Raw genomic sequence first — 11873 nt, 5'->3', positions numbered from 1 at the left:
GTTTTGTGTTTTGTTTGCGACCCCTCTCGGCTTCCGTAGGACAATACCCAGGTCTGTTTTAAATGATACTGTCTATTTAAAAACGGTTCACTGGGATAATCTTGTTTTTTTAAAATTGTTTATCTCTGTACACGTCTGTAGCTCTGCCTCTGCACAAATCAAGCTTCACATTTTTTTTTTATCGCTTTAAAAAACACACAGTCTATGCACAATGACGTCAAAATCTCAATACTATCATGTCGCATTCACAACTAAAACGTCCTTGTTGACATATATATATATATATATATATATCTGCCTTTATCGCTGCAGTGGAATATAGAATAAAATGGAAAAAACATTACGCAATCTCTATTCTGAAGATAAAATGAAGATTAAACCAGCTTATCTCCTCATCATTCTGTGTAAACCAGTTGTTTTGTTTACCGGCTTTCGAAATCAAAACGAAGCGGCGTTTTATTGTTCTCACGACTCCAAATACGGACAGAAATGATTGCAGAGTACAAATGATGAGTAACTGTATTCAGTTACAGTTACTGTTTCAGTGAGTGGGAATTGGATTACAGTTACTTTGTTGAAATAAATGGATTACACAGAGGGATTTTCCTGTTTTCACATTTTGGGCTAAACCAGGACTAAACCAGGACTAAAACCAAGTCTAATCTAGGTCTAATCTAGGTCTAAACTAGATCTAAACTAGATCTAAACCAGGTCTAAAACAGGATTTAACAGGATTTAACAGGACTAAACCAGGACTAAAACAGGATTTAACAGGATTTAACAGGACTAAACCAGGACTAAAACCAAGTCTAAATCTAGGTCTAAACTAGATCTAAACTAGATCTAAACCAGGTCTAAAACAGGTCTGAAAAAGGTCTAAACCAGGACTAAACCAGGACTAAATCAGGTCTAAACTAGATCTAAACCAGATCTAAACCAGGTCTAAACCAGGACTAAATCAGGTCTAAACTAGGTCTAAACTAGATCTAAACCAGGTCTAAACCAGGTCTAAACCAGGACTAAACCAGGACTAAATCAGGACTAAATCAGGACTAAAACAGGATTTAACAGGATTTAACAGGACTAAACCAGGACAAAATCAGGTCTAAACTAGGTCTAAACTAGATCTGGCTTTTTAATGTGTTTGTGGCTTTTTTTGTGGCTTTTTGATGTTTTGTGGCATTTGCGTTTGTGTTGTGGCGTTTGTATTTTGTTGAGGCGTTTGCATTAAAATAGAGTCCCGCGGTCATTTCCGTTGTGGCTTTTTTTGGTGCGTTGTGGCTTTTTTTTGGTGCGTTGTGGCTTTTTTTTTGGTGCGTTGTGGCTTTTTGTTGTGTTTGTTGCGACCCCTCTCGGCTTCCGTAGGACAATACCCAGGTCTGTTTTAAATGATACTGTCTATTTAAAAACGGTTCACTGGGATAATCTTGTTTTTTTTAAGATATCTATATAAGATATCTGCCTTTATCGCTGCAGTGGAATATAGAATAAAATGGAAAAAACATTACGCAATCTCTATTCTGAAGATAAAATGAAGATTAAACCAGCTTATCTCCTCATCATTCTGTGTAAACCAGTTGTTTTGTTTACCGGCTTTCCAAATCAAAACGTTTTATTGTTCTCGCGACTCCAAATACGGACAGAAATGATTGCAATTAAAACCGCATCTGCCGCCGGAGTTTTTTCCAACGTTCTGATTTGAGAGGAGACCCCCCCCCCCCCAACAATAACGCGTCGGCGGACATTAATTTCAATAGAGATGCTTTACTCTGGACGCGATGACAAGATATGAAAATAACACGGCGGCTGATTTGCATATTATCCGTGTGTGGCGTCGTCAGGTCAGAGGCTCGTTTATTTAGTCGGGTAATTGAAGCCGACAGCTCGCACGCACAGTCGACGAGATTGAGATAGAAAAAGATGGGAACAGATTAAACGTGCGATGGAGAAACGGCGAGTAAATCTTGATCACCGCGATTTAGTCAATAAATAAAGGCCAGAACTAAATATTTAACCTGGAATCACGAGTTAAAACTAAAGAAATATTAAATTCAAGTGGTAAAATGTCTCAAATTTATGCATTTATTAAGCACTAGTTACAAAAAAAGTTATAAAAAAAAGATTAAATACAGGCTTTTTTTATTGTAACTTTCTAAATTATGTATTAGGTTCTTTTTTCAGACCAAGGTTTTGTTTTGTTTTTGTTTCACGGCGAGTGAGCAGCCGACACAAACTCCTGCTCTGAAAAAAGAACATAATAACATAAAAAATTATTGGAAAAAGCAACTTAACTTTCTAAATTATATTGTTATGTTGTACAATATATAAACAGTGTTGGAATGTAATCCCCTACAGATTACAGATTACACACACCAAAATGTAGTTTGTAACGTAATCCATTAAATTACTTAAAGTGAGGAATGAGTGAGTAACTTGATTTGCTGTAGAGAAGCAAAGACGAGGAAATCTTCACATAAAATGTTTTATCTGATAAAAGAAAATGAAAAGGCCAAACTTTACTGAACCAAATTAAAAAATTTTATTGATAAAAGAAGTGGAGACACGGTCCATGCAGCATGGTTTAGTCCTGTTAAATCCTGGTTTAGACCTGGTTTAGTCCTGGTTTAGAACTGGTTTTAGTTCTGGTTTTTAGACCTGGTTTAGTCCTGGTTTTAGTCCTGGTTTTAGACCTGGTTTAGTCCTGGTTTAGTCCTGTTAAATCCTGTTTTAGACCTGGTTTAGTCCTGGTTTTAGTCCTGGTTTAGTCCTGTTAAATCCTGTTTTAGACCTGGTTTAGTCTTGGTTTAGACCTGGTTTTAGACCTGGTTTAGTCCTGGTTTTAGTCCTGGTTTAGACCTGGTTTAGTCCTGGTTTTTTAGTCCTGAATTTAGGTCCTGGTTTAGTCCTGGTTTAGACCTGGTTTTAGTCCTGTTTTAGTCCTGGTTTAGACCTGGTTTAGTCCTGGTTTAGACCTGGTTTTAGTCCTGTTTTAGTCCTGGTTTTAGACCTGGTTTTAGACCTGGTTTAGTCCTGGTTTAGACCTGGTTTTAGACCTGGTTTAGTCCTGGTTTAGACCTGGTTTTAGACCTGGTTTAGTCCTGGTTTAGACCTGGTTTTAGACCAGGTTTAGAACTGGTTTGGACCTGGTTTTATTGTCCGGCAATGAGTGGAATTTCCAGACAAAAAAAAAAAAAAAAAAAAAAAAAAAGGGATATGGCCCAAAATGTGAAAACAGGAAAATCCCTCTGTGTAATCCATTTATTTCAAGAAAGTAACTGTAATCCAATTACCACTCACTGAAACAGTAACTGTAACTGAATACAGTTACTCATCATTTGTACTCTGATTACTTAACTCTGGTACATGTAATCTGTTACTCCCCAACAGTGGATATAAGGCTACACTCACAGGAAATAATCAAAAAAAGATAAAAATCAAGATAAATATAAAATAATTAATAAAAAAAAGTCTACAACTGAATTTCTCCTTCATCATAACGTATCTAGTTAATAACTCTTAAACTTTAGGATATTTTAAATGTAAATACACTGATAATTCCCAGTTAAATATACAGGGTGTCCCTAAAAATGTATTTTCGGAGGGCAATAATTTCGGCAATTCTTGTTGAAATAACCTCAAATTTTCACAGAATATTTAGAAACTGATCAAGATTTTATATTTAATGTTTTATTTTTGTTTTGTTTTCAGGTTGAGCCATTAATTATCCCAAAGAGAAGACATTTGTGTCTTGGAATCACAACACAACACTCACAAACACTCAAGACTGTGCAGCCTTTAATGCAAAATTTGGAAAAACTTCACCAACAGCAAAACAAATTTGGACTTGGTACCAAAAATGTAAAGAGTTCAGCTGTTTATGTAGGACTAAAGGATCTGGTAGACCAGGGTGTCAAACATACGGCCCGGGGGCTGGATCCGGCCCTCCAAGACCTTTAATCTGGCCCTCGGCTGATTTTCTACTAAAATATTGTAATTATATTTTCTATTAAAATCGTGTTAATTTTCTGTGGTGTTTATCACAGCAGCGTCTCCAGCGTCTCTGTACGTGGCCCCTCCCACCAGAGCAGCACAAATGAAGACTTGTCTCTTTCCAAACGCTCTTAAAGGACGATCGTTTTGACTGTTGACCGTGACACCCTCATCAGAAAAATGTCCAACATGAGAAAAGTGGAGCCGAGTGCAGGATTTTACAACAAAAATGGACTTATTCCTGTTTACAGACAAGTTCATGTTAAAACATTGTGTTGAAATTGCTTTTTCTTAAAGTTTCAGGTTGTTCATAATATTATAATATTTTGTAAAAGAAAGAGTTCATCAATTAAAAAAGATTTCTGTCATCGATTTGTGTTTCTCTGCACAAATATTTTAATTTATTTGGGATCAAAGTCGGTTGGATACGGCCCTTGGACCAAAATGAGTTTGACATTCTTGTGTTAGACCAACATCAACATCATCACTGAGCTACACTTTGTAGTTTTTAAGATAATTACTTTTAAAATTATGTCAAATTTTTAGTCCCATAATGAACTTATAATGTTCAGAACCTTAACTGTTAAATTTCTTTGAGCTCGACTTGGTAGTTTTCAAGATAATTGCTTTTAAAATGATTTCTTTTCTAATATATATGTAATTTTCTTATATAAATTAGATATATATAAATCGTATTTACATTTAGTGGCAATTATTTAAACGGTTTTAAAATAACCTGGTGTAAATAGACGCATGAGTCACACAAAGGTGAGTAAGCGATGTAACTTAATAACTTAATTACGGTCTCATTACTGTTCCATGAAAAAAAAAAAAAAAAAAAAAAAGAAAACGCGCCCTGATGACTTACTTCCGGGTTCCTCCGTCGCTTTGTTTTGATTGGGCGGACCTTCGCACGTACAAGATGTCAGGAGAAACTCGCCGTTTTCTGCGCTAACAACCGACTTTTCACCACATTTCCACATCGTTTGGGACTATTTCTTTACTGTCAACATGTCAGCGCTGGACTTCACGCCGAATACTTTCATTTTCGTGGCGTAAATACGTGTTTTTCGGACGTGATTTGACACCTGCCGCTTCGACGTGCAGGTGCTGCTGCCGCTACAGCGAGCCGGAAGGACAAACTACCGAAACTCCGCGGATTTTTCTCATTTTTAGCGCTTTATTTTGGATTTCGGGACCATGAAAGTGACGGTAAACTTCGGGAATACCGCCGTGGTGGTTCCGTGTAAAGCCGGGTGGACCGTGAAGGACTTAGTGGACCAAGCTACGCGGAGATACCTCAGGATTTTGGAGCAACAACAACAGGTGAAGCGGAGACGCCTATTACGTGAAGGCTTAGCTAACGATGCCATTCATTCTTTACGTTTTTTTAAAAGTGCTGGCTTCGTTGTCTAATCAGTAAAACACGTGGCAATGCTGTAATTCAAAACAATATCACTAAATACTAAAGTAATTGCCATGTACGAAGATTTTAAAGCATGCTATCTAAGCTAAAATCGACAGCATTACATGACATCTTATAATGTAAATAAAATTACGGTGACCTGACGTCCAATATTTACTCAAGACAGTCCCAGTTTTGAGCCCAGATTGATCCAAAAACACTGATTTGTCCAAGTTTTATACAAAAAATGTCCAAAGTGTCCCTATTTTGGACCAATGTGACCTAAACCAAGACGAAACTGAGTCTAAAACATGACTATAACTACAATTTTTGACTAATCTGATCCCTGCAAACACTAAAGAGAAACATAAATTATCATTTGTTGAGCCAAAAAACAGAAATCCGTGTTTGCAAATAATGCAGCAAAGGAAGTCCCTCTCAGTATGACACAAAAATGCACAAAGTTACACGCTTTTTTCATAATTTCAGTTTAGAATTTTATAAATCTGGTCATTCTAAATAAAATAGTTGGTTGATATTATGCTAATCTCACTTGTAAACAGTTTCAGGCTAAGATACGTGGTTAAATATAATTAAAAACGTTAAATATAGCTGCTCATTCTATAACAAAATCTTACAGGATCGGCTTTTTACAGCGTTTTATGGTTTTATTACGAGTATCTTATCACATTAAACTTTAAATTGTTTAGTCTAACTACGCTATAATTGGTAATAGAGAGGAGTATATCAAAATATATACGAATAAATACAATAAGTAGGGTTTTATACTGAACTACTACTACTACTACTACTTATACTCCTTATCTTACGAGAAATGTTGTAGCTTTTCAAAGATTTTTAAGCATTTGTCGAAGCTAAAATGGACAAGTTGGTTCTCATTACATAACAGCTCGTAATATAAACAAGACGGCTGGTTAATATTATGCACATTTTACTTGGAAAATGCTTCAGGCTAAGATTTGTGGTTAAATATTATTGGAAACTTTTAGTATAGCTGCTCATTCTGTGATGATAAAATCTGAAAGGAAAAGCTTGGAAAAAAATAATTGCTGTAAGAGAGGGGTGTTGTCAATTGGAAGTATGTTAAAAATATTACAAATATTGCAACTATTACTACTACTACTACTACTACTACTACTACTAATATTTTACCTTGATGACCTGTACCTGGGGTTGTCACAGTAGTAAGTAAATCAAAGTAAAATAAAGTAATTACAAATGAAAATAAAGTAAAATAGCAATTTGATTTTGATATTAAGGAATAGACATCAATATTAATAATAATAATATACTAATAATAAAAAACAAACACTTTATTTAGACAATATATTGTGATTTTTCCACTTGAAATGGTAGTACTTTCTTTTCTATTCCCATGTGGCCTTTTAAGTGTGTAATCCCTCAGTGGTCCAGGTCCAAACCAGGTCTTAACCAGGTCTAAATCAGGTCAGGTCTAAATCAGGTCTAAATCAGGCCTAAACCAGGTCCAAACCAGGTCTAAATCAGGTCTAAACCAAGTCCAAACCATGTCGAAATCAGGTCGAACCCAGGTCCAAACCAGGCCTAAACCAGGCCTTAACCAGGTCTTGACCAGGTCTTGACCAGGTCTTAACCAGGTCTAAATCAGGTCTAAATCAGGCCTAAACCAGGTCCAAACCAGGCCTAAACCAGGCCTAAACCAGGCCTAAACCAGGCCTAAACCAGGCCTTAACCAGGTCTTAACCAGGTCTAAACCAGGTCTAAACCAGGTCTAAACCAGGTCTAAATCAGGTCTAAACCAAGTCCAAACCATGTCGAAATCAGGTCGAACCCAGGTCCAAACCAGGCCTAAACCAGGCCTAAACCAGGCCTAAACCAGGCCTAAACCAGGCCTAAACCAGGTCCAAACCAGGCCTAAATCTGGTCCAAACCAGGTCCAAACCAGGTCCCAACCAAGGTCCAAACCAGGTCCCAAACCAGGTCCAAACCAGGTCCAAACCAGGTCTAAACAAGGACTAAACCAGGTCCATGGGCGTATACTCGTCCATGTGCTCTTTTACTTGTTCTGTTACAGTTCCAGATCATTCTAAAGCTTCATTTCTCTCCTCTCAATGAGTCTGTCGATCTAAAAATTAGGCTCTAGTCTGGGGATTAGTATCTACATTTTTATACTTTTATCAACCCTATCTGTAACCTGAAATATTATTCTTACTCTTGACATCTTTGGTGACCTCTCATCGCACAGGTTATATGTTTATATCGACTGACTTCATTTTATTCTAAACTGGAAACACTCGGCAGTTAGGAGAAGGTCCATGAATAGAAATGACATATTTCCCGCGGTCTGTGATAGTGAAAGGTCTGATCGCTTTAGATACGACCGGAGGAGAATGTTATGTGGCCGAGTGACATTTTTGAGGCCAACTGCTACTGCAAACTAAGACGAGATAGTGTGTTCAAAAAAATTATGTCACTGTTTATAAATGTGTACAGTTAATCAGGTCTGTCATGATTAAAAAAAATAATAAAATCAAGACGATATAAACGATAAAACTGAAACTAAAACACAAAAACTATTCTAAATGTACAATATTGTTAAAGGTGCAACAGCTCTAAGTTACATTTATTCAGTTACAGGTGGTTTTATGGCTCAAAAATACCTAGAAAAACAAAAACAAAGGCGTTCTGACTGTGAGCGGCGTCGCCTCTCCGCAGATCTGACCTGTTACTTGGTCCGGTTTGGTCTCTGTGAAGATAGAAAGTAGAAATTTTAACGCCGAACTGTGAAACATTTGAGGCAAAGCAATGCAAAAGACGCAATACATGAGCTGCAATGAATATACTTTTATACACGTTTATTATGTATGATTTATTTACGCTTTTTCAAAATATAAAGAGAAAAGAGAGAAACCAAAAATAAGAAAACGAGACCTACAAAAAAACAGCAAAAAAAAAAAACAAAAAACAGAGAATAGGTGCCTGTTTACATGAGAACGTTTGTGGGTAAAAATGACAAAATATTTTATAGGAAGTGTCTTTCGTTTAGACGGTGACGGCGTTTTTGAGGCTTAAAAACGCTAAAATCTGAGACCGCCCTCTAAAGTGGAAAAGTGGAATACGCTCCGCCGTAGTGTTTCCGTCTACACTGCCCAAGACGCAAAACTCTGGTCAGATCTGCTCAGGTCGCATACGCGTTTACGTCACATACAAACAGTACACAGAAACCTGGCATGCGAACACAATCGAATTTTGCACTTTTGCATTTTTGCGTCGCAGTATGCACGCAGATTTCCTCCTGAAAACACTCGTCTAAACGCGGAGTAAAAAATGAAGACGCGACACCACTTTTGCGTCTTCTGTTCAGACTGAATCATATAAACGCGGCCTTGAAAGAAAGTAGAAATTTAATGACATACTGTGAAACACTCGAGATAAAGCAATGCAAGTGACGCAAATCACCTTTAAAAAAACACTACAGTGAATACACTTTATTTAAGCTTTTTCAAAATATAAAAGACAGTTTACATAGAGATGAGCAGTGTCCTGGGCCAATATACAGCGTAAACAGTTTACAATGTACACACCTTTAAAAAAAAAAAAAAAAAAAAAAAAAAAGGAAGAGAAAACAGATAAACCAAAAAAACAAAACATAGAATATGTGCTACTAAAACATTTATAATGAATACACTTTAGGGCTTGTTGACACGAGAACGTTTGCGTGTAAAAATGCCAAAATATTTTATGGGAAGTGTCTTTCGTTTAGACCAGACATGTCAAACTCAGGCCCGGGAGCCAAATTTGGCCCGTGAGATCATATCAAACATGTTTTAAAGCTGCCCGCCGGCTACAGATCCACTCTAGAGACATTATTGATTTAAAATGTTGTTACTATTTTATATTTTGCTTGTTCTGGATTCAATGTTTAAGCAAAATTATTATTCAAGATTTATTTTAATTTGCAGATGTTGATGAAATTTTTCAGTAAATATTTAGTTTGGCCCACGACTTAGTTCCAGTTTTTAATTTTGGCCTCTGTGAATTTGAGTTTGACCCCTGGTTTAGACGGTGACGGCGTTTTTAGGGCTTAAAAACGCAAACATCTGAAACCTCCGTCGTAGTGTTTCCATCTACACTGCCCAAGACGCAAAACTCTGGTCAGATCTGCTCATGTCGCGTACACGTTTACATCAGGTACATACAGTACACAGAAACCTGGCATGCAAACACAATCAAATTCCACACACATTTGCGTCGCAGTATGCAGCAGATTTACTCTTGAAAACACTCGTCTAAATGCGGAATAAAAAGTGAAGACGCGACGCCACTTTTGCGTCTTCTGTTCAGACTGAATCATATAAACGCGGCCTTGAAACAAAGTAGAAATTTAAGACAAAGCAATGCAAGTGACACAATTCACCATTAAAGAAAACATGAGCTGCGGTGAATACACTTTATTTAAGCTTTTTCAAAATATAAAAGACAGTTTACATAGAGATGCTTCAGTGTCCTGGGCCAATAGACAGCGTTAACAGTTTACATGTACACACCTTTAAAAAAAAAAAAAAAAAAAAAGGAAGAGAAAAGAGACAAACCAAAAACAAGAAAACAAGACCTACAAAAAACACCAAAAAACCAAAACAAAACACAGAATACGTGCTACTAAAACATTTATAATGAATACACTTTAGGGCCTGTTTACATGAGAACGTTTGTGGGCAAAAATGACAAAATATTTTATCAGAAGTGCCTTTCGTTTAGACGGTGACGGTGTTTTTGGAACTTAAAAATGAAAAAATCTGAAACCTCCCTCCGGAGTGGAAAAGTTGAATACGCTCCACCGTAGTGTTTCCGTCTACACTGCCCAAGACGCAAAACTCTGGTCAGATCTGCTCAGGACATGTACACGTTTACATCACATACATACAGAACACAGAAACAAACATGTCGCATCATTTCGTAAGACCTTCAAACAACAAAACTTATAAACAAATAAACACGATCGAATTCCACACACTTTTGCGTCAGATTTCCTCCTGAAAGCACTCGACTAAACGCGGAATAAAAAGTGAAGACGCGACAACACTAACTCATTATTTAAACGTAATCTTAGTTTGCATCTGTACAGAGTCGTAGAAGTGATTTATTCAAACTTTTACAGCTCAAATCTGATCTTAACACCTAAAAATCACCACAAATTCTGGCATTTTTGCAGCAAAAATCTGAAACCACCGTCCGGAGTGGAAAAGTTGAATACGCTCCACCGTAGTGTTTCCGTCTACACTGCCCAAGACGCAAAACTCTGGTCAGATCTGCTCATGTCGTGTACACGTTTACATCACGAACACAAAACAAACACGTCGCATCATTTCGTAAGACCTTCAAACAAACGAAACTTACGTGAGGCTCCCAACAAATGTGGAGAATCTGCAGAGACACTATTGATGACCAGAGAAGGATCTGCAATCACCTCTGGAAAAATTCTGGACGCACCAGGTCGTCGCAGGTGAGTCACACGGTGATGGACGAGACCTGGAGAACCAGTCGACGGTGGAACGACTTCGTGGAAAGACGAGCTGATGAAAATGCGCGACGTGAAAACTTCCGTATGTCCAAAGACGCTCTTGTTGCTTTAAACAAACACATCAAATTCCACACACTTTTGCGTCAGATTTCCTCCTGAAAACACTCGTCTAAACGCGAAATAAAAAGTGAAGACGCGACAACACTTTCATTATTTAAACATAGTCTTAGTTTGCATCTGTACAGAGTCGTAGAAGTGATTTATTCAAACTTTTACAGCTCAAATCTGATCTTAACACCTTAAAAATCACCACAAATTCCCCAGTAGCGCAAAGAAAAAGTCCCGAAAATGTAGTTCCGGTTTGTAGTTACCGTGACAGGCCTGCGGTTAAGTCATTATTGTAAAACTAAAGCGAGTATAAAGAGGAAATAAAACACGCCGCAACTTCACCTTTTCAAACTGACTATTAGGAAGAAACTGATATAGATTTTACAGTCCTGATTCTGCTTTCGATACCGGAGCGGAGACTGAAAACAACATTTAACTCAAATAAAATAAGACAAAACTGATCCAAAATAAGTTACGGAGCTTTATTTCTCTCTCAAGTAACGACAGAACAGCTTTGTGTGAATAAAAGTTCAAACACTGTGACCAGAAAATAGTTTTAATACATCGATTTAAAAGTCCAATCAGGATATCGACTGAACAAAAGCCGATATCTGATCCAGCAAATTTGTCTGTATTGGTGCCGATATCGGATACAAGTGTTGGAATTGTGCATCTCTTCATCATTGGCTGTGGTTTTCATTCATGGACGTGTTGTTTTGTTGTTTTGTTGAGGTTGTGGGTTCGACTCCTGATTTCTCTGAGTGGAGTTTGTGTGTTTTTGTGTTATTGTAGCAGAGTGGTTATCCTCAGTGTTTCCTAATTGAAACTCTCTCTTTCTCTCTCTCTTTC

The 11873-nt window shown here is 37.2% G+C and overlaps 1 protein-coding gene across 1 annotated transcript in view; it reads left to right on the top strand.

Annotated features, from left to right (window-relative positions):
• The first annotated feature begins 4878 nt into the window (after window positions 1–4878).
• Window positions 4879–11873, top strand: part of LOC110165882 (partitioning defective 3 homolog B-like) — a 210806-nt gene continuing 203811 nt past the window's right edge. Inside the window, exon 1 of the mRNA XM_055163690.1 lies at window positions 4879–5316. Within this exon, the coding sequence (XP_055019665.1) occupies window positions 5191–5316 (126 nt within the window). The 5' untranslated portion in view covers window positions 4879–5190. The remainder of the gene's footprint in view (window positions 5317–11873) is intronic.

This window comes from Boleophthalmus pectinirostris, unplaced genomic scaffold (genome assembly GCF_026225935.1).
Source record: "Boleophthalmus pectinirostris isolate CB_2022bp ecotype Guang Dong unplaced genomic scaffold, ASM2622593v1 HiC_scaffold_11, whole genome shotgun sequence".
Lineage (NCBI taxonomy): Eukaryota > Metazoa > Chordata > Actinopteri > Gobiiformes > Gobiidae > Boleophthalmus > Boleophthalmus pectinirostris.
The sequence above is the reverse complement of the archived record's forward strand: the minus strand, read 5'-3'. Positions and strand labels throughout refer to the sequence as shown.